The sequence below is a fragment of the Ichthyophthirius multifiliis genome, assembly GCF_000220395.1.
Source record: "Ichthyophthirius multifiliis unplaced genomic scaffold scaff_1120509251202, whole genome shotgun sequence".
Taxonomy (NCBI): domain Eukaryota; phylum Ciliophora; class Oligohymenophorea; order Hymenostomatida; genus Ichthyophthirius; species Ichthyophthirius multifiliis.
The window spans coordinates 33,672-56,994 of record NW_004086105.1 but is presented as its reverse complement, the minus strand read 5'-3'; the positions used below and the strand labels follow the sequence as shown (position 1 = coordinate 56,994).

Below are 23,323 nucleotides of genomic sequence, written 5' to 3'. Positions count from 1 at the left end.
TATTTTATTCAAATTTTTAGCTTATTTCTTATAATTATTAGAATAAATTAGTATATGTTATTTCATTTTTTTATTCAAATTCTGAATTTTAATTTTTGTTTAATACATTAATTTATTTAATTAGACATTCCAAAAGTTATTCTTAGTTTAATTTTTTGCATTCTTCGTATATTTGTTAAAATTAGCCATAATTATTATATATTATTTACTATAAATATGCATTATCCGATGATTCTAAAGAAGAATTATTATCTCCTGAACTTAAAATAAGCATTAAATAAAAAACGAAAAGGATAAAAGTATTATTCAAATAATTTTTTCCGAATTAATAAGAATTACTTGTATAATTGTTTGAAGTGTTTTGATTTTCATCAACGCTTATGTGCTATTGTTAGAATAAATATTGAAAGAAATTAAATTAATTTTATTAATGCTATTATAATTATTATTGTTATTGTGAATATTATTTTTATTGTTATTATTATTATTATTATTATTATTATTATTATTATTAATATTGAGTTTAATCAGATTTTTAATTTAATAAAACTTCGTGATATTTTTTTGATTTATTTGAGTTATAATTATATTCTACAAATCCTATATTTCCACATTTTTGACATTTCTATTCTTCTAGTTATTTTTTTAATTTCTAATTTTCTATTTTTAATTCTTGTAAATCATATTATAATTTAATATGTTATTTTTTTTTATTATCTCGTGATATTTGTGCACTTATTCGATTTTTTTCTCTTTATTTATTTATTTTTTCCTCTTGACTTAATTTTTGTTTTTATATTTTTTTTTTTATCTGTTTTTTTAGTTTAATTAAGGTTCAATTAAGTTTTTTATTATTTTGAGGTTTTCCTCATGTATTTAATAATTATAATTAGGCTTCGTTGAAGTCTCTGTTTACAGTGTTTAAGTTTGGTTTTAATGAGAATTTTCTTCTAGGAAGTTAGAAGAAAAATATGGGGATTATATCATTTTATAATTTATATATTTCTATGTTTATTCAATCTCCTTTTATTTTTTTTCTTTCTTTTTTGTTTATATAAAGAGTTTTTTTTTTTTTATTATTATTATTATTGGGGTAATTTAGATTAAATAAAATACTTTTTTAAATAATTTTTTTTTTATTATTATTATATATATTCTTATTTTTATATTTGTTTGTTTGTTAGTTTTATTTTTTTGAACTATCTTTTTATTATAATTATATTTATAGTAATACTTTTTTATTAAATTTCATATATAATTTATTTAAATTAATTTTAAAAAAGAAATTCTGGAATATATTATAATTAATATATATGAATTTTAAATATTACTTTTAAATTATATAAAATTAAATTTGATTAAATTGTTTTAAAAAAGTTTGAGAAATATGGGGAAAATTAATTTCATCTTAAGTGTATTAAAATTTTCGAAATATTAAAATAAATGTTAAATATTATTAAACTTATATTATATTTTATTTTAGAAAAAATAAATAAATATATAATAATAAATTTAAAGAGTATCTAAAAAAGTAAAGAATATATTGAGTAATTATTTATAAATTATATAATAGTTAAAAAAAAATTATATGATTTTAAATTATTTAATTTAAACAAAAAATAAATAAATTAAATATTTAAATTAATATATAAAAATATATAAATTTGTTTTTTATATTATTTTATATTATTTAATATTTGTATATTTTTTTTGTTTTAAAAAATAAATAAGAAAAAGTAATTTTTTATTAAAAATAAAATTAATTGATATAATATTTTATTTAATATATATATATATATATATTTATATATATATTATATATATATTATATAAATCACATTTAATAAAATTTTTTTACGTTAAATATTTTTTTTATTTTTCTCTATATTTTTATATTATAATATATTTCATATAAATGCAGAATTAAAATCATATGTAAATATAATATATCAATTATATTTCTACACCAATATAAACTCAAGATTATTCGTAAATAAATAAATATTTATAATTAGTTTTTAAATAAATAAAGTTAAACACCAGATTAATAATAATAATAGATTAAACAAATAAAGAAAAAAAGGGCGATAAAATATATGCCAATAATAAAGCAATTTGAATTATTTAAAAATATTTAACAATAGCCATTAATAAATAACAAAGTTTAATTAAATACTGATTTTGACACTTATCCTAAACAAAACTCTTCAAATTAAATAAGTATAATTAAAAAAATGTGTGCAATTATCAAAATAATATTTATTTATATATTTTTTTTTAAAAAAAAAAAGAAAATAAATTAAAAAGAAGCAATTTTTTAATGAAATAAATATAATTAAATTACTAATAATAATTCCAAACAAATTAATTTTAAGCATTTTTATAATGTTAAACTTCAAATACATATTAAGTAAAAAAAAATATATGGTTAAATATATATATATATATATATAAAGTTTTTATTAGGAACTGGTAATAATCATATACTTGTTCGAGAGATTTTATAAAATAGAGGAAATTGGAAAGAAGTTCAACAAAATTAAAATATTTAATATGATTTTCTTTGGTAATAAACAACATTAGGAATAAAATATGACAAATTAAAACCAAATAAATACTAAAATAAAATAGTGGTAAATCATTTTGAATTTCATAAAGAATTATCTTCTAAAATAAAACTTATAAAAAATCTCGAAATATAATGTTCAGAATAATAAATACATTTATTTGATATAACGCCTTTAACATTTACAATAGATTATGAACTGGATGGATTTTAGAATGATTTTGAGGATTTTTTACACTTTTATTTTAAGTTATCTAATAAAAATAATTCCGATTACATAGCTGCGGAAATAATTAGAAGAAAAAATTATCATAAAAACATGTTTTATTCATCATATATTAAAAGGGAAAATAAATTTTTAGGATTTTCAATTCCTAGAGTACATTAGAGTCTTTTTAAAGGAAATAATGTTTGGATTATAAAACCTGCGGATAATAATAGAGGACGGGGAATATAAATATTTAATAATTTATAATAATTAAATAAGATTTTATAGGAATATTAGGAAAAACATATATAAATGATTTAATCTTAAATATAAAAGGAAAATATTTATAACCTTTTTAAGAAAAAAAATAATCAAATTTCTAAATTTGTAATCCAAAAATATATTGAAGAACCTTTTTTAATTAATGAAAGAAAATTCGATATTAGAATATGGGTTTTAATAACTTAGGATATGAAAATTTATATGTTTTAGTATGATTTTTTTATTTCTTTGTTTTCATATATTTTTTTTATTTTTATAGAGAAGGTTATATTAGATTATCAAGTGAGAAATATGAAATAAATGAGAATTCTTTGAAAAATAATATAATTCATTTAACTAATAATGCGATATAATAGAATTCTAAAAAATATGGATAATAAGAATAAGGGAATTAACTTTCTTTTGAATAATTTTAGAATTATTTAAAATAGAAAAATATAAATATAAATTTTTAGATGAAAATAATTTAAAGAATTAAGGAAATAATATCTCTAAGTTTTAATTCTGTTAAAAATAAAATTAATATTTTAGAAAGAAAATATTGCTTTGAAATCTTCGGATATGATTTTATTATTGATAATTATTTTAATACTTGGCTTATTGAAGTTAACACCAATCCTTGTTTAGAATAATCAAGTGAAATTGTATCTAATTTATTAAAAAGAATGTTAGGTTTTTGTTATTAATTTTTCAATATATATATTTTTTTTTATTTTAAATATTATATATAGACGATGCTTTTAAATTAACTATTGATGTTCATTATCCTAAAGTTAAATTTAAATAATAGTAATAGGTTTATCCAGTTAAAAATTATAATGATAGATATAATATGTGGGAATAAATAATACCTAATAGTTATTAAAGTTTAAAAATTCATACTTTTAATTTAAAAAAATGAATTTTTTTGATAAAAATTATGATATTTTGTCTATATATATAAATATTTTTTTTAATTTTATATTTTTGATATAAATAAAAGATAATTTTTATATATTTAATAAAAAAAAATATATAAAAATATATATATATATATATATATATTTATATATTTATATATTTATATATTTGTATATTTATATATTTATATATTTTTTTTTTATTATATATACATATTATTCTTTATAATTTAAATAATAATTAATTTTTTGTTTATTATTTTATAATTCTATTTACGGTTTATAAATTAATATAAATAAGTCACAATATTTATTTAATTTTAGTTTTATTATTAATATATTATGATTATTAGTTAAAATTAATTAATTAATTTACTTTTTTACTAAATATAATATTTTAATTTTTTTAAAAATTTTATATATAGATTTTATAAAATAAATGAATATTGTAATTGAATTTCGACTTTTTTTTATAAAATAAAACAATAAATTAAAAAAATATAAAAAGCATGAATAAAAAAAGTTATAAAAAAATAACTCTAAAAAAAAACTTTTTTAAATTTAATAAAAAAAATTTAGTAAAATATAATTAAATATGGGTTGTGGTAAAAGTGTATTAACACAAATAAAGCCATAATAAAAAATAAAAAAGAAAGATTAAAAAATATTAGGAAACGTCATTCCTAAACAATTAATAGAAGATACTTGTTATTTAAAACAAACAGAAGAAATAGAAAATTCAATAGATAATTATACAACATAATAATAAATTAATAATAATGACAATTAAATTTAAGAAAAAGTTCAAAAAAAAAGAATATAAAAAAAGGAATTAAAAAAAATACATGGAGGAGATGATTTTAATGATTATAATTTCGAAAATATAAAATAAATTCAAAAAATAAATTCTATAGAAAATCATATTTTAATTATCAAATCGTTAAGAAATCATAGAGTTTTTTATACTCTAACAGACTCAGAATTAGAAATAATTATGAAATAAATGTTCTTTTGTGAAAATACAGAAGAATATGTATTTAAATAAGGAGACTAAGCTTCTTCTTATTTTATTATTAATGAAGGAGAAGTATAAATAGAAATTAATGATTAAGTATAATTAATATAATAAAGATATACATATATATAAATATATACATAATTTATATATATAATGTATAAATATATATATATATATATATATATAATATATAATAAAATAAAAGTTTGTTAGAAAACTTAATAAAGGTGAAGGATTTGGAGAATTAGCTTTATTATATAATGCACCAAGAAGTGCATCTATAAAATGTATAGGAAAATGTACTTTTTGGGGTATAAATAGAAATACATTTAGAAAAACAGTAGGTATTTTTTTTTTTTTTTAAAAAAAAAAAATATATTATTTAATTTTTTTGTTATTCATTCCCCCCCTCAAAAAAAAAAAACAAAAAAAAAACCAAAATAATAGAGGAAATGGTTTAAAAAAATTATGAATCAAATAGAAATTTTATGGAATAAGTTAATTTTTTTAGATAACTGAATAATGAATAAAAAAATAGTATAGCTTCAAGACTTATTACCACAAAATATGAAAAAAATGAATACATTTTTAATTAAGGAGACAATGCAGATTCATTTTTTATGATTAAAGAAGGAATTGTATCGATTTGGTTAGGAAATAAGGAAATCAGAAAACTTGGAAAAGGAGACTCTTTTAGGGAATAGGCTCTTTATTTAAGTGGAAAAAGAGCTGCATCAGTACTAGCGGAAGAATAAGTTTATTTATTATCATTAGGAAGGGAAAATTTGACTAAGATTTTAGGTGATAAAATATAAGTATTTATTATTTTATATTTTTTATATATTATTATTATATTTATTTTTTTAAGATTATTATTTTTAATAATATTGTAAGATGGAGTTTTGCAAAATCATAATTATTAAAATAATTAACACATATATAAATTGAAAAAATAACAAATAATTGCAAAATTACAAACTATTAATAAGGATAAATTATTTATTCGAAAGGGTAGGTTTGTGATTAATTAATTATTGTTTTAGAAGGAAGCTTAATTAATTCTAAAGGGAAATAAATAGCAACAAAGGGATAGCTTTATGGGGATATATTTTTAAAAGAATAAAATTAAAATATTGCTTTTGAATATGATATTTTTATGTAAACTAGATGGGTAAAAAAGAATAAATAAAAATCTATATATTAAAATAAATAAAAAAAAAGTATAAATATATATATATATAAAAATAAAAAATAAAAAATATAAAAAAATATATAAAAAAATTTAAAATTATAATAAAATATATAAATAAAAAAAAAATATTTTAATATATATATAAAACATAAGAAAATACAAAAATATAATATATATAAAAAATATATATAATTAATAAAATATATATATTTATTTAATTATATATATATATAAAAAAAAAGTTAGATAATTTATAGTTATTTTAATCTTTTATTTTTATATTATATTTATTTAATTCTATTTTTTATTTTATAATTTTTTTGTTTGTTTTTTTTTTCTACTTTAATATTAATTTATTTTTATTTTTTATCATTTTTATATTAAATTAATTCAACTATAATTTATATAATAATTTTTTAATTTTATATTTAAATAGGGTTTTAAGCGTCATTTAATTTAATAATTTAAAAAAATTTATTGGTGGAGAAATTGAAAATGTTATTAAATTAAATGAATATTCACATGAAAAATAAATGTCTGAACTTTAATAAAAGAAAGATTTTTCGCATATTCTTATTGAAAATCTTATATATATTAAAAAGCTAGGACAAGGATAATTTGGTCATGTTTATTTAGTTTAAAATAAGTTAAATTTTAAAAAATATATATATAATAATATATATATATATAATATATAATATAAATATATAATATAAATATTTATATATATTTATATATATTATTTTTATATATGTTTTTATATATTATTTTATAAATAGAGATAATTTAGATTTATATGCTTTAAAATAAATATAAAAGTCCTAAATAGTAGAACAAACACTTGAAAATCATATAATTTAAGAAAAATAAGTACTTGAGAATACTAATTTTCGTTTCATAATGTAATTTTTGAGAACGTATAAAGACAATAATAATATATATTTTTTAGTCTAGTTTATTTGTGGAATGGAACTGTTTGATGTAATAAGAGATATTTAACTTCTTTCCACATATGATAGTTAATTTTACATAGGAACATTGATATTATGTTTAGAATATTTACATTCAAGAAACATTATCTATAGAGATTTAAAACCAGAAAATATTATGGTTGATTAAAATGGAATAATGTATTTAATTGATTTAGGCACTGCTAAAATATTAAAACAATAAAATAGTTAGGGTAAAAATTTATAAATCAAAAAATATATGTATTATTTTTAATTTATTTTTTAAAAAATAAATAATATATAAAATATAAATAAAATAAATAATACATACATATATATATATATATATATATATATATATATATATATATATAGGTCGTACTTTTTCTATTATTGGAACTCCACATTATATGGCTCCTGAAATAATTGTTGGTAAAGGATATTCATTTTCAGTTGATTTATGGAGTTTAGGTATTTGTCTCTATGAGTTTTTATGTGGCGGGCTTCCTTTTGCGGAAGATTTGGATGATGCTTATGAAATTTATGAGGAAATAATTAAAAATAACTTAATTTTTCCGCCTGAAATTAAAGATAGGAATGCTAAAAGAATTATTGAATAATTATTAAGTTAATTTCCTGAATTGAGGCTTGGTGGAAGTTATGCGGCTTTAAAAGCTCATCCGTGGTTCGATACAATTTCTTGGGATGATTTATATAATATGAAATTATAACCACCTTATATACCACCAAAAGATAGGATTGTGAACTTAAATGAAATTAATAATTTGGCAAGTAAAGGGAAAATGGTAATGGCGGAAATTAAGAAAGAAATAAAAAGTAATTAAAAATAATTATTTACAAAAATTCCAGGTTGGGATTAAAATTTTTGAAATTTAGAATAAAATATATTCTTTTATTTTAATTATATTATTTATATTTTGTTTTTATTTTATTTATAATTTTTTTTCCTTTCCTCTTTTTTTTTTTTTTCTTTAATATTTTTTTTTTTTTTTTAGTTTTATGTAAAAAAAAAAAAAAAAGATATTATTAAAAAATATTACTATATTTATTAATTATTTTTTTAAAAAAAAAAATGAAATTATTAATAGTATTTATTTTCTTTTATATGCTTTTCTGTCAGGAATAATAAGTATAGGAAGAATAGGAAGAATTGCCAGAATTAGACGAAACAGGAAGAAAAATTATAAGGCCTACATAATGTGATGTAGATGTAGGTACAAATGTGAAAGATATAAAATTAAATATAACACCAGAAATTTATTAAAATAACGTATTGAAAATTTTATTTAATTATAACTTCCCAAAAGGAAAATAATAAAATTTATTAGAATGTTTAAAAAAAGTAAAAAGAGGAGTTTATAATAAAAGTTTTTAAGGACGTTTTTATGAAATACCTTTGAGTTATTTAAAATATGAAAATGAAAGTAAATTTATATTAGAAATACCTTTTGAAAAAATCGGGAGATTTTGGAATGCGAGGGAATATATTTATGAAGATAAAAACTATATTTATACTTTAGAGTTTTTAGTTGAATTAGGAAATGAAAGAATGTTTTTAAAAGCATACTTTTATAAAATTATATTATAAATTAATAATTAATCATCTATATTATAGAAATTCTAAAATGAAATCCTTAGTAGTAATGGAGATTCATTAGCTACTAAAGAATATTATTTCTAATGATTTTTTAATAATTTTAAATTGTATACTTATTTATATGAAAATATTTATAATAAACTTTATAATATTTATATTTTAATGAAAATATTACAATTATATTTATTAATAAAGAGATATAAAAATAAAAATAAATAAATAATATAATAGAAATATAGATATAAATAAAAATAAATATTTTAATATATTAATATATATTTATGTTTATATTTTTTTAATTATATATTTTTATAAGAAATATTAAAATATGTATTAAATTTATAAATAAATATCTTTTTATTTTTTCTTAAAATAATTAATATTATTATTATAAAAAATATTAATATAAATTTATTTATTTTTTGTTTTAAAAAAAAATTATAATTTTATTTTTATTTAAATAAAAAATATACATATATAAATTATTATATATCTCAAAATATTATATTTATTTTTTATTTAGCTTTAAATATTATGTTATTTTATTCAATATATACTACATATTAATTTTCTTTTAAATTTATATTAAAATTAGTTATTATATAAATTTATTTATAATTTAAAGTTTTTTTTTAATTATGAATATATATTTAATAACAATATTATCTATATATATATATTTATTTAATGTTTATGTTTATTTTATTTTTTATAAAAATTAATCATTTTAAAATACTTATAAATTTTTATTTTATTATTATATACATTAATTTTTATAAATGATACATCTAAATATTATATAATTGCATTCTAAATATTTTTTTTTATAATTTTTGATTTTTTTTTTTTATATTATTTATTTTACAATTTATATTATTTTATTTTATTAAGACTTTTTTTATAATTTTTTTTAAATTTAATTTTTAAAGATATATTTTTATTTTTCGATTGATAATTATTTTTATGAATCCTTATTAATGTTAATGAAATGGTAAAATCATAATTTTGTATATTATTTAGATTATTTATTTTTTACCTTTATTTTATATCGGAATATTTTTATTTACTTTAATGTAAACGAAAATATATTAGTATCCTAATATTATTATTATTTGATTGATTTCTTTTCATTATTTGTAAGTTGTTTTTTATATTTTGCTTTATATGGATAAAAAAATTTAATCTAATTAATAATCAATTATATAAAAACTAAACCTATTCTTAATATTATTCAATCTACTTATAATACATATATATTGAGTTTTAATAATAAAGTATTTATAAATAATGATATTTTTTTATTTAATTTTTTAAAAAAAAAACAAAACAAAAATTAAACTTACAAACAAAAATAAAATATATGTATATTCTATAAATAAATAAATAAAAATAAAAAAATAAAAAAAAATGGAAAAAATAGGATATAAAACCTAAGGTTATATATAAATTCCTAGTTCAGAATTAATATTAGAAACAAAGCCAAATAATACAAAGAATATCTTATATGAATCCATAAAACAAAGAAATTTAGAAAAAGTAAAAGAAATAATGGAAAAAGAAGAAATTTATCCAAACGAGGAATTATCATAATTAGGTTATACATGGTGTTCTATACATTGTAAAAATATAAAAAATAAAATATTTACAAAAAAATAAATATATATAGATGCATGCAATTTTAAGGACGCCAATATATTAGAATATTTAATAAGGAAACATACTCTATATATAAAGAAAAACTAACTTAAATATTAAATATATAAACTAAGAAGGATGGACTCCTTTGATGATAGCTTGCATATATAATAGTGTTTCTTGCTTAAACATTCTTTTAAATACAGGAGGAGTTAATCTTTCGTTAAAAGATACTATGGATAGGGATTTATATAGATTATGTTGTTATTATGGAAGTATAGATTGTTATGAATTAATTGAGGAAATTTTATAAGATAAGATTTCATTTTTGCCATTAAATGAGTTTTATTTGAAAGTTAGTTAGGAAGAATATGAGAGTTTGTTTTTGAATGGGAAGTTTAATAATTGTATTTTATGTAATTAGAATAAAGGATATCTTAAATTTACAGTTTGTTGTTCATTTCCAATACATTTGATATGCTTTAGTGAATAAAATTTAAAATAATGCCCGAAATGTGAGTAGGATAATGTTTTTATTTGCAGAAGAATTTTTTAAGTTGAAAATGCATTTGTTTTAAATTAAAATTGAAATATTTTTTTTTTATTATAAATAAAATTTGTATAAAGAAATTATTAATTTATATATTTTTTTTAATTTTTTTTTTTTTTTTTTTAATTTAAAAAAAATATATATATATATAAAAAATTAAAAATATTAATTTTATTATATTTTATAAAAAAAAATATTATATATAAAAAAAACATAAATTTTTTTTTATTTTTTTATTTTTTTTTTTAGAAAAAAAAATATAAAATGTTAAGAAGGATTGTATTCTTTTTCGCTAAAAAGAAAAAAACAATCATTGAATTATAAGAATAACATCCAGATAAGGAATATTTTAAAAAATAATTAGAAATAGCTTAAAAAAACGAAGAAATTGAAAGTATAAAGTTAAACTTAAAAGACATAGTAATACCCATAGACTAATTAGAAACAAGATTTTCAAGAAGTTAAGGAGCAGGAGGTTAACATTTAAACAAAACAAATAGTAAAGCAGAAATTAGATTTAATATAGGAAACGCAAAATGGTTTATAAACGAAGATATAAAAAATAAATTCAGAAAATAATATAAATAATATATAACTTAGGATGATTAATTTGTAATTACAAGTTAAATAGGGAGATCTTAAGATTAAAATTTAAAAGATGCAGTAAAAAAATTACAAGATATGGTTTATTAAGTTAGTGCACCAAAAAAATAAAAAACAGAATTAATACCACCTGAAACTATAGATTTATAGAAGAAAAGAATAGATAATAAAAGAAAAAAAAGTGAAGTTAAATCTTCAAGATAAATTAGATGATAAATAGTTTATTTTTTTTAGAAATAATCGAGTTTTAATATTTAAAATAATAAAAAATAAATATAAATATATTATATATTATATATTTTCATATATATAAATATAAATATAATTTTTTAAAATCAATTAAATTTTATGTTTTAAATTCAGTTGATTTTTTTTTTATTTTATTATTTAAAAAAATAAAATATTTTATATATATATATTAATTTTTATATAATGTCTTTGCAAAGTAATTCCTTAAAATACTCTCCTTATTAATCTAAATCGATAATTGAAAAAAATAGGAACAGTCATTCAATTAATTAGAAATAACCAAAACAAAAAAAAACTATACGAACTGATTTCATTACTCCTCAAAAAATAAATAAAATAAGTAATTTTTAACTAAATTATTTACAAGACTGTATAGATGAATTTAATTTTCTTAATAAAAGAGGTTACGAGAAAAGAAGCAATATAAAATAAAATAAAATCACACATTTTTGTGTAAAAGAAAATCACGAAAAGAGCAAAATAACATATATATGTACATATTTATATTGTTAAAAGATAAATAGATTAGGTTGTGCTCATTGTTTCTTAGAAGAACATAATTTACATGAGAAAATGCGTATTGTTGATTTTTTGTAAGAAATAAAGGATAAATATAAAGAATATAATAAAATTTTTATAAGTTTGAAGGAAAATATAACTCATTTGGCTAAACCAATTTTTTTAGATGAAATAATGAAAGATTTAGAGTTTTTATAAAAGAAGTTTTTTTCTATTATTGAGAATATGAAAAATGATATAAAATTTTAATATAAGAATTATTTTTTTTAAGAAAATTTAGTTTTGTAAAAAGAATTAAAAAAATAAGAAAAGTTTAAATTTGAAATTGAAAATAGTATAAATAAAAATGTCTTTTTAATGAACTTTTAGGATTTAAATTATGCAATTAATTTAAAAGATAATGTTTTTTCGGAAGATTTAAGTAAAAGAATAGGCGCAGTTTAATAATTATATGGAGGAGTTTAATGTAAGTTTTTGGATAAAATTAAATTTAAATTTGGTGAATTTTCGGGTACTTTGGCAGAGTTTATGACTGAGTTTTTTTAGAATTATAGGTTCGATAATCTTTCATTAAAAAAATATTAAGATTTTTATAGTTTAGGGTAAAATTAAGAAAACATTGAAAAATAAAAAAATAAAGAATAACAAATATATTGATATTTAAAATTATAATAGATATAAATTTTTTGAAAAAGTATTTCAATTGAATAAATTTAAAAGAAAGTATTTTTTGTGAATAAAGTTAATTTTTATTTAATGAAAATTTTTTGATTAATTTCTTTCTTTCCATTGTTTTTGTTTTTTTTTGTTTTTTTTTATTATTAAAAAATAAAATTGCTTTTATTTATTTATGAATAAAATATATATATTTTTATTTATTTTTAATAAAAATTTTTATAAAACTATTTTTTAATTGTTTTTTTTTTTTTTTTTAATTAATTTTAAATTTTTTTATAAATCTTAAATAAAATAAAAAAAAAAACTTAATTATAAATAAAAAAATAATTTTATGACAATTAAAATTAAAAAAATCTTATTAAAATATTAATACTAACTTCAATAAAAAAACATATTAATCAAAAATAATAAATAATATTTATATACATAATAATAACAAAAATACCCAAAAACTGTTCATTATTCGACTAATAAACAGACTTTGGAGTATTTGATCTTTCTTACAAACAAAACTGGCGTCAAGGCATAGATAATAACACTAAATGTATAAATAATCCCTAAACTATATAATAATAAAATAAACCTTAAATATGTAATTTTTATTATCCTATATAAGATTTATGTAGTGGAAATGTGATTTATTAGAATAAAAAATGGACACTGTAGGTATTAAAGTAGGAAACAAATAATTATTATAGATTATATAAAATAAATATTTAATAATAATACTAATTTATCTTAAAAGTAATTCTCGGGAGAAAATAAATGTATTCGAAATGTCTAAATTTAATACATATTATAAAAATGTAAATTTTCCCCAAAAATGTATAAATTTTGAATTCAAAACGGAAAATATATTGAGGAGAGTGGAAAAATCAGACTTCGATTTATACCAAAAATTAAATTAGAAATTATTAATAAATGAAAACATTTATAAAGAATTTTTTTGTATTAATATAATGTCTTTAGAAAGAAAGCAAAATAAAGAAAATGCTATTGTGAATTTTAAATATAATATATATAACTTTTAATAAATACTAATGAGGAAATAATACTAATTTATTCATAGTATATAAATACCGAATTTAATATTTTATATAGAGTATATTGTATTGTGTTTGCTAACATTTTATGTACAGGGGGAGGAGATCTTTAGTGACTTCTTTTGTGTTTATTATAAATGTGTAATAGATTGCTTTAATATAATAGTATATAAGGTAAAAACGAATATAAAAATTGCCAGTTCTATTATACTGATTTAAAAAGTACACCTGATCTGATTATAGTCATTAATATTGAGAATTAATAATGTTTAAGAATAGAGTACTAGTTCTGGAGTTTATTTAGGAATTAATAATTAAATTATACCTGATTTTACTAAAATACATACAAGTAATGTACTTTTTGGAGGAAATTACATTTTAAAATTAATTATGGTAAAAAAATAATGTTAAATTAATTGCTAAATAATTTAAATTAATCATAAGATTTGTAAGAAGAAAACTAAGAATATAATTTATTTAAAAATTGCCGAGTTATTATTAATTCTGAGGGAGAAGGGATAATATATATATATATTGTCTTAGATTTTTAATTGTCTTTATTTATTTAATAATTGATAAATGTGGAAAATATACCAACAAATACTACTTATATTACAAAAATTAAATAAAAAAAATATAAATATGTAATTAATTATAAATTAATATTTCTAGAAGGTAATAAATGAGGCGCTATATTGTGAAAATTATTGCTATATTTTTCGCCTAAGTTATAAAAATATATGTATTTGTAAAGATTAAAGACACGAATAATTAACAAAACTATAGACTAGAATATTAATAAATAAATATGCGCACATTTTTGATTTTATCACGATATTTAATGTATTTAATGATTTCTATAAATAAATTTTATATTAAAAATTAGAAAATATAAAAAAATATATGTATTATATATACTCTTATATTTCTAATAAATTAATAAGTATAATTATATATTTAATTGAAATATGATTTTATTAAGGAAAAGCTGGAAAATCTGCAAAAGCTCGAATAGTATTTTAAATGATATTAAATTTGTTAAAATAGAAATATCTTAGAAATAGATTTCTTGAACAAATTTTAGTAATAGGTTTTGTAAAAAAAAAATGGATGGTAAATGTAAAAGAAGGCTTAAATATTATGAAAGTAAATGTAATTTATGTTCAAATATGAAATTCGGACTAATAGATAGAAATTTTAGTACATGTTTTAAAATGTAAGTTAAGCTGCTAAGTGTTTAAAATGAAAAATTATTAATGTATTTTAAAAATTATTTATTTATAAATAAAAATATTTAATTAATTTAATTTAATTTAATTTAATTTAATTTAATTTAATTTAATTTAATTTAATTTAATTTTTTGATTTTAACTTTGAATATGATTTAGATTTAGATTATGATTTCGTTTGTTTTTTAATTTAAATAATATGCATTAGTTATATAAATAATATGTATTAGTTATTAAAATAATATGTATTAGCTATTAAAATTAATTATTTTTTTTTCATCTTTATATATTTTTTGTTATTTTATAAAAAAAGAAAAGATATTTATATTATTTTAATTATATATTGACTAAGTTATTTATTGAATTGCATAAAAAACTATAAAATAGATATATTTTTAGGTTGAAAATAATTAAAATAATAGTTTTTAATTGAAAAAAAAAAAAAATTATAAATAATTATTATTTTTAAGAATAGAATAATCTATTTATTTAATTAAATATTATAATATTTTAATTTATTTCATTTAAAATTTAATTATATATTTAATATAATTTTTTTTTTATTAATTAATTATGCTAAATAAATTAAAAATATATCAATTAATTATTTTAAACAATTTTTATATACTATATTATTATCATTTTTAATTTTATTTTATTATATTTTATTTTTTTTTTTTTATATTTTAATTAAAATATAAAAAATTATATTTTTAATATTTTCTAATGTTTTTTTTTTATTATTTAAATTTTTATCATAATAAAGATTAATTTAAATTTCGAAAATTATAAAAAAATGTATTGTTTTAACATCTATTTATTTACAATAAATAATATTAATTATTTGATAATATTTTTTATATATATTTTTTTTTAAAAAAAATAAATAGTAAAATAACTTATATCCCCTTTATTTTAATTAGTTTTTGTCACTTTTAAAATTTTATTTAATTCTAAAGAAATTTATCTATTTTTTTTTTCCTTTAATAATAATAATATAGATATATTGATTTTTAAAATAAAAGTAAATTAAAATAATCAAAAAATATAAAAAATAAATAACAATAAGCTAAAAACTAAAAAATATTCAAACTAAACTAAATTATTAAATAATAATATATTTTGAAAATATGATTCATTTAAACTATGATTAAATAAAAGAAAATCTAAAAAATGATGTTTTATATATATTAGATTACATTAAAAAGGACAGATATTTCTTAAATAAACATCTTTAAAATTCCATTAATAATTATTTTTTAGAAGATTATGCTGGCCAATTTTTAAAAGATAGTCTAAACATGGCGATAGCCAGAGATATAACAAATTACTTACAAACAAAATATTCTTCAATAAAAGATGCTAAATATACATAAATAATGATAGGATATATAACTGAATTATAATTAAATGGACATGAGAAAAAATTCTAGAATTTCTTAACAGAATAAATATAAAATACATAATATAATAATGTATAATATGGAACAAAAGAATGGTAAAGCTTAGTTTGGAAAAGAGCTTTTTCATTATTTATTTATTTTTTTATTGATAATAAAAATATTTCTAATATTTTCGAAATATGGAATACTTTGTTCCCAAACGATAAAATATTAAGAAAAAGACAAAAAAATATAAACCATAGATCTGATGATTTCTAAAAAGTAAAAACTGGAAAATAAAAAACTAACAAAAATAAAACTTACAGTTTTTTTGGTTAAAATATGCCTTTTGTAAATAAAATTGAATAAAATAATGAAGATTTAGAATAATATTAAAACATTAATGAAATCCTTTTTAAAAAGCATTAATAATCAGTTGAATTTTTAGAAGAAAACATAATGTTATTTAATTAATAAAGCTTAGATTAATTTAATTAGGATATTAAATTTTGTAATAAATAAAGTTCTTATTTATAGTTTGGTGAATAAAATATGTAAGCTTTGTAATAATAGACATTTTTCTTACCTTAATTTATAGAAATTGAATAACAATAAAATAATATCTATGATAATAATTATATGATAGATTATGAAATAAAGCTTGAATAGTCTTAATCAAGTTATAATCTTATTTGAAATTTAAATTTTGTTGCATATTTTATCTATTTATGTATGTAAAAATAATTTGTAAATTATAGACATTCTATAAATATATATATGTATATATATAAATAAAATAGTGGTTAATCGTATTGATTTATTATATTTGCTTAAATATTATTTTTTAAATTAAAATATCAGATAAAAATGATATTAATTTTATTTTATTTTTAGTAAAAATTACTATATATAAAGATATGTAATTAATCATAATTATATATTTTATATTATATATATATAAGTATTAATTAAAATTTAAATTTTAAATCTAAAAAAAAATTATTTATGTTCATTTTATTATGTTATTTAAATAATACAAATATTTTACATTATTTCATTTATTATATAAATAAATATATATTATTAATATAATATAAATTATAATTTAATAACACAATTATTATTTTTTTACAAATTATATATTAAGCAAATAAAAAAAATACTTAAAATTATTTATATATTTAAATACTTAAAATATAATATAAAAGCATATAAAAAATATGATTATTTTATATAAAAAAATAATAAAATTTTAAATTTATTTATAAATTAATCAATAAAAATAATATATACAATAAATAAATAAACTTTATTATTTATATTAAATAAAATTTAATATATCAATTAATATAATATATAAGTATATATACAAAATTTTATGAATAATATTTTTTATTTTTATAAATATTATTTTAATTTTTCTAACATAAATAAATATGATATTTAATATTTCTAAAGAAATAAAAAAATAAAAATAAAAATAGATAAGAATATCTCATGTAAAATTTAAAAGAAATTAATAAAAAGTATGTACTAAAATAAAATGACAAAATATTGAGAAATAAAATATTTTAATATATTTTTTGTATTTGTTTTTAATAAGAAAAAAAAAAAATTATATAAAACAAATTAAATTTAAAAAAAAATAAAGGTATAAAAAATAATAAGATAATTAAATAAATGGATATATAAATATATATATATAAATATATATATATATATATATATATATATATTCTTATAATTCTTTTATATTTTTTTCTTGTTTTATACATTTAAATATTTAATAACTTGGACTAAATAAATTGACAAATAAAAATATAAAATTAACAAAAAATTTTAAATATTTTTCTCTATTAATTTCTTTTCAATCAACTTTAAGAATATCAGAGTCACCTGCATCTAATACAGCCATAACTGAGCATCTGTATAATTTTCCACATGTTGTACCTATTTTATTTTTATATTTTATTATAAATTTAATAAATATTTTTTTTACCTAGATCAACATTATTTCCAGTGAATTTATGAATATTAATTCCAGCTAATTATGCATAATATTCAATTTCTGATTTTCTAACAGTAGGACAGTTATTTGAAATTAAAACAAGCTTTGCATTTCCGTTTCTAATGGATTTAATTGTGGATTTGTATCCGAGACATGCCTTTCCGGATTTCATGACCAAACCAATTTTAGACTAAATGCTTTCTGCTGCAACTTATTTAACCATTTTTTAATATTTTTTTTTGTTGATTATTATTTTTTTTATTTAACTTTTAATAAAATAAATTATATATATATGTATTTTTAATATAAAATATAAATAAATTTTTTCCTTTTACTTTTATTTATTATACTAATTTTTATTTGTATTTCTTTTATTTTATACTTTATATATTAATTATAGATATATATATATATTGTTATAAAAAAAAATTTATAAATATATATAATATTTATTTATAAAAATTTTTCTTCATAAATCGGTAAATGAAAAATTCAAAAAGTTTTAATAATTAAAATAATTTTTTAAATATTAATATTATTATTATTATTATTATTATTATTATTATTATTATTATTATTATAATTATTATAATTATTATTATTTTGTTTGTCATTATTACTATTACTATTATCATTTATTTTATTTTATTATTAATCACTTTTATTAATATTATTTTTTAATGTTATGTTTTTTTTAGACTAAATTCTTTCCCTTTTTTTTTTTTTAATTATTCAAATAATTTATTTATTTATTTTAAGATTTAATATTTTTATTTTTTTATTTTTTTTCATTATACAATGTATTTAAGCATTTATACTTATTTTCATGTAATAATTGTCCGTTTTATTAAACTTTGTTAAATAATTAAATAATTATTATAATTATATATTTATTTTACTTTTATCTTTATATTTTATATTACTGAATTAATTATCTTAACTTATATTAATCAAAGAATGAAACCTAATTTTTATAAAAAAATTAAATAATTTATTTTATATCTATAAAAACCTCTTTTTTTTTATATGGTAATTAATTTTAATTTATCTATTTAATCAACACTTTTTTAACTATCAAAATAAATTTTTAATTATTAACTTTTCTATTTACTTTATAATGATTATATATCATTTAATTTTTATTTTTGAGTTTATTATGAAAAACATTATTAATTATTCAATTTTATAAAATTAATATTTATTTATTAAATCTAATTATTAATTTGTTTTTTGTTATTTATTTTTGGACTAATACTTTTTTATTTAGTTCTTATAATATTATTATCTTAATTATCATAGATATTATATTTATTTTTTAATTTTTTTTCTTAGACAAAAATCTTTTATTATACATTTATTCTATAATTATTTGTTTATTTTTATTCTAATATTTTTTCATAAACAGATTGTTTTTTACGTGTTTATTCTTGTTAGTTTTTCAAAAAATTAGTTTAATTTATTTCTATATTAATAACATCCTTATTTTATCTTTAATTTAACAAAAAATTTACGTTTTCCTAATCCTCATTCATATTGCGTTAATTAAAGTTACATACTTAAGCATTTTATATAATTTTTTTTTTTTTTTTTTAAACGAGCAATCCTAATAATTAGCTATCATAGAATTGCTTACTTAATTTTATATATTAATAGAATTAATTGTATTATTTATAGAGTTCTGTATATTTATTGAATTATATATTTAATATGGATTTTGTATATTCTTTGTATTTTGAATATTAATTTAGTTTTATATATTGTTTGAGTTTTGTATTTATTATGTATTTATACTTTTATTTAAATTTAATAAATATTTATTTTTTTCTGTTCACTTTAATTAATTTAAGTTTTCTAGTATTGACTTACTTATCTTTATTTTTTTTGATTTTTATATTATTTAAACCCTTTTAGATTTTATTTATATCATCACTATATTTTTATGTTTTATTTATGATTTTATTTGTGTTTTTTTTTTATATTTACTCATTTAATAATATATTTATATTAAATCTATTTTATGATGCTGCTGCTAACATATTTATAAAAAAAATCTTCCTATTCATTTCTAATTTATTTGTTTGTTTTATAAAACACGTAAAGAATCTTTATAAACAATCTTATTATAATAAATCAAAATATTTAAGTTTTTAAGTCTATATATATTTTAATTATTTTTATAAATATATGTATGAAATTACTAAGTTTTGAAATAAATAATATCATTTTAATCAGGTTTTAACTTTTCATATATGAGATCTATTTTTTTAATTTATTGCATCTATTTTTTCTTCAAATTATTAAATTATATTATCTAAATTCATTATATTTAATTTTATTATATATTTAATGTAATATATAATTTTTAAATCATATGTATATATATTTTTTTTTTTTAACGAATATATATATATATATATTATTAATTATATTTAAAAAATAAAGTATTTAACTACATAATATACTGAATATTATAAAAAACTTTTAAATAGAAATTAAAAATAAAATCCAATTGAAATATAAATGGAATGCCATTTTAAAATTATTAATAAATAAAAAATAAAAGTAAATAAGTTTGTACATCTATATATTGATTGAATAAAAAATTAATAAATATAAAAAAAATAAAAATAAAAATAAAATAAAAATTAAACAAAATAAATAAAATTAAAAAAATAAAACATAAAAATTTTAATAAAAAAAAAAAATATTAAAATAAGGTTAGTCTTTTAGTTAAAAAAATGAATAATACAATCATATATACTTAAAAACAATAAAATCGAGGGAATTAATAAGAAAATCAAAAGCAGCAAAGCAATAAAAAAGATAATTTGAATAAATCAATAAATAACAAATAAAATCAAGATTGTGATAAAAGAATTATCAAAAAAACAAAAATGTAGAACTAAGTTTTAACGTATAATAAAGATACTTCAAACAGCAATTCTTCTTAAAACAATTCATAACATAAAAATAATAATAACAATAATAGTTTTTCAATAAGGCGTTATAATAGTGTAAATTCAAGAAAATCCAATAAATCTAAAAAGGAAATAAAGGAAAACACGAAAGAAGATATAAAATAAAAAGAAAAATAAACAAATAATAATTAAATAAAATAAATATAATTTGATTTATCAAGAATCTATTGCTTTGTGTAAAATAAAAACTAATAATCAAAAAAATATAGAAATCATTCATTTACAAAAAAATAAAATAATAAAAATAATATTTCTTAACAGTTTTATAATAATAATTTAAGTAAATTAAATAATAATGATTCTGATAAAAGTGGAGGAGAAGAATAAAGTAGTAATTCTAAACTTACATTTAATTCAGTAACTAATAATAATTCTTCTGATTCTTAACATGAATAAACAAATATTATTCAAAAAGAAAGCAATACACATTATGGATTTGTTGGAGATAGAAAACCTTAAACATAAGAGATTTATAATAAAAAAGAAGATATATAAGATAATATAAATTAAAAAAGAAATTAAATGAGTGAAAATAAGGTATATATATATATATATATATATATATATATATATATATATATATATATATATATATATATATATATATATTCATATATTTTTTATACTAATAATTTTAAATAAGAATTGGGTTTTTTAATAAACTAATTAAAGAATTCCTATAAAATCATAATTAGAAGATATGAATATAATATTTAATAAATAAATAATTTAATAAAATTAAGTTTTATATTTACAATAATAAAATTAATAAATTTAAAGAAAATTATAACGTCCTTAATAGATTATTTAAGATTTAGGAGAATTAAATATAATATAAGAAGAAAGTGGAATATTTGAAGATAACTACGAAAATAATATTTTTTATTAAAATATTGAATTTGATAAATGTCCTAAAAATAAGAATTAATATAAAAATATTTAATTTTAATAACAAAATAATTAAATAAAATATAATTTAAATCTTTTAAATTAATAAATAAATATCTAGTGTTCTCCTAATTTTTTATAGAATAAATCTGATGAATCAAATAATATAAATATAAATAAAAAAAATTAAAAAAACAATCCAATAAATTTGTCTATAATATCTACAGATTTTACATTACATGAATCAGATAATTAAAATACGATGAGGTCATTTTCTTCTTAAGCAGCTTCAAATAAACTTTCTAATAATTAATAATTTTAAAAATATAAATAAATAAATTAAGAAATAATTAATTAACAATAAAATTAAATACTTACATATATAAAAGATTGTGAATATAATGCTTTTTTTAATAAAAAATAATATTAATAATTTAATAAATAAATTTTAATAAACTTTTAATAACCATAATAATAGTAAAAATACAACTTATAATAATAATAACAACAACAAGAATAATAATAATAATAACAACAATAATAATAATAATAATAATAATAATAATAATAATAATAATTATTATTATTATAATAAACTACTTTTTAATAAATTTTTAGTTTAAAAAATAAGAAAAAAGATGGAAATGAAATCAATTATAATATTGATATTAAAAAACTAGAAGTTGATGGTAGAACTACTTTATGTATTAAAAACATTCCTAATAAATATACTTAGTATTCTTTTTAACTAACAATTTAAAAAAATCATGGATTAAATTATGACTTTTTTTATCTTCCTATAGATTTTTAAGTATATTTTTTTTTATA

General features: G+C 14.7%; 4 protein-coding genes across 4 annotated transcripts, besides 50 other annotated features; 3 read left to right on the top strand and 1 right to left on the bottom strand. All coding sequences in view use genetic code 6, as the record gives it.

Moving 5' to 3' along the window:
- Positions 1-434: 434 nt before the first annotated feature.
- Positions 435-519: a microsatellite.
- A 1,247-nt stretch (positions 520-1,766) lies between these two features.
- Positions 1,767-1,826: a microsatellite.
- Positions 1,784-1,832: a microsatellite.
- A 1,053-nt stretch (positions 1,833-2,885) lies between these two features.
- Positions 2,886-3,957, top strand: IMG5_158700 (tubulin-tyrosine ligase family protein, putative; the record flags this gene model as incomplete). Its single annotated transcript, XM_004030507.1, has 3 exons — positions 2,886-3,227; positions 3,362-3,728; positions 3,788-3,957. The coding sequence occupies 3 exons, from the start codon at positions 2,886-2,888 to the stop codon at positions 3,955-3,957; spliced, it is 879 nt and encodes a 292-aa protein (XP_004030555.1).
- A 120-nt stretch (positions 3,958-4,077) lies between these two features.
- Positions 4,078-4,150: a microsatellite.
- A 612-nt stretch (positions 4,151-4,762) lies between these two features.
- Positions 4,763-4,797: a microsatellite.
- Positions 4,764-4,796: a microsatellite.
- Positions 4,798-4,949: 152 nt separating the features above from the next.
- Positions 4,950-8,005, top strand: IMG5_158690 (protein kinase domain protein; the record flags this gene model as incomplete). The annotated part of the gene is made up of 7 exons (XM_004030506.1): positions 4,950-5,066; positions 5,179-5,317; positions 5,421-5,788; positions 5,842-6,131; positions 6,602-6,811; positions 6,945-7,342; positions 7,491-8,005. The coding sequence occupies 7 exons, from the start codon at positions 4,950-4,952 to the stop codon at positions 8,003-8,005; spliced, it is 2,037 nt and encodes a 678-aa protein (XP_004030554.1).
- Positions 5,068-5,168: a microsatellite.
- Positions 5,076-5,171: a microsatellite.
- Positions 5,087-5,166: a microsatellite.
- Positions 5,793-5,850: a microsatellite.
- Positions 6,179-6,372: a microsatellite.
- Positions 6,206-6,372: a microsatellite.
- Positions 6,210-6,261: a microsatellite.
- Positions 6,210-6,286: a microsatellite.
- Positions 6,299-6,403: a microsatellite.
- Positions 6,348-6,397: a microsatellite.
- Positions 6,827-6,918: a microsatellite.
- Positions 6,885-6,936: a microsatellite.
- Positions 7,405-7,489: a microsatellite.
- Positions 7,447-7,489: a microsatellite.
- Positions 8,006-8,037: 32 nt separating the features above from the next.
- Positions 8,038-8,082: a microsatellite.
- Positions 8,075-8,127: a microsatellite.
- Positions 8,128-8,922: 795 nt separating this feature from the next.
- Positions 8,923-8,991: a microsatellite.
- Positions 8,938-8,992: a microsatellite.
- A 1,112-nt stretch (positions 8,993-10,104) lies between these two features.
- Positions 10,105-10,152: a microsatellite.
- Positions 10,107-10,141: a microsatellite.
- Positions 10,153-11,094: 942 nt separating the features above from the next.
- Positions 11,095-11,129: a microsatellite.
- Positions 11,130-11,182: 53 nt separating this feature from the next.
- IMG5_158680 (hypothetical protein) lies at positions 11,183-11,602 on the top strand (the record flags this gene model as incomplete). The annotated part of the gene is made up of 1 exon (XM_004030505.1): positions 11,183-11,602. A coding segment is annotated over one exon (420 nt), but the record flags the coding sequence as incomplete, so codon positions are not given.
- A 1,479-nt stretch (positions 11,603-13,081) lies between these two features.
- Positions 13,082-13,106: a microsatellite.
- A 2,196-nt stretch (positions 13,107-15,302) lies between these two features.
- Positions 15,303-15,370: a microsatellite.
- Positions 15,371-15,431: 61 nt separating this feature from the next.
- Positions 15,432-15,501: a microsatellite.
- A 380-nt stretch (positions 15,502-15,881) lies between these two features.
- Positions 15,882-15,928: a microsatellite.
- Positions 15,929-16,259: 331 nt separating this feature from the next.
- Positions 16,260-16,325: a microsatellite.
- A 1,364-nt stretch (positions 16,326-17,689) lies between these two features.
- Positions 17,690-17,732: a microsatellite.
- A 289-nt stretch (positions 17,733-18,021) lies between these two features.
- Positions 18,022-18,086: a microsatellite.
- Positions 18,087-18,224: 138 nt separating this feature from the next.
- Positions 18,225-18,288: a microsatellite.
- A 17-nt stretch (positions 18,289-18,305) lies between these two features.
- Positions 18,306-18,357: a microsatellite.
- Positions 18,358-18,389: 32 nt separating this feature from the next.
- Positions 18,390-18,870, bottom strand: IMG5_158670 (hypothetical protein). The gene is made up of 2 exons (XM_004030504.1): positions 18,621-18,870; positions 18,390-18,571 (listed from the first exon to the last, which is right to left on the bottom strand). Exons 1-2 carry the CDS (start codon positions 18,850-18,852, stop codon positions 18,489-18,491), a joined length of 315 nt encoding a protein of 104 aa, XP_004030552.1. The 5' UTR covers positions 18,853-18,870; the 3' UTR covers positions 18,390-18,488.
- Positions 18,871-19,156: 286 nt separating this feature from the next.
- Positions 19,157-19,283: a microsatellite.
- A 207-nt stretch (positions 19,284-19,490) lies between these two features.
- Positions 19,491-19,524: a microsatellite.
- A 738-nt stretch (positions 19,525-20,262) lies between these two features.
- Positions 20,263-20,304: a microsatellite.
- A 919-nt stretch (positions 20,305-21,223) lies between these two features.
- Positions 21,224-21,315: a microsatellite.
- Positions 21,228-21,316: a microsatellite.
- Positions 21,228-21,336: a microsatellite.
- Positions 21,235-21,307: a microsatellite.
- Positions 21,301-21,340: a microsatellite.
- Positions 21,341-22,145: 805 nt separating this feature from the next.
- Positions 22,146-22,216: a microsatellite.
- A 315-nt stretch (positions 22,217-22,531) lies between these two features.
- Positions 22,532-22,571: a microsatellite.
- Positions 22,548-22,589: a microsatellite.
- Positions 22,590-22,963: 374 nt separating this feature from the next.
- Positions 22,964-23,073: a microsatellite.
- Positions 22,988-23,073: a microsatellite.
- A 236-nt stretch (positions 23,074-23,309) lies between these two features.
- Positions 23,310-23,323: part of a microsatellite that runs on past the window's edge.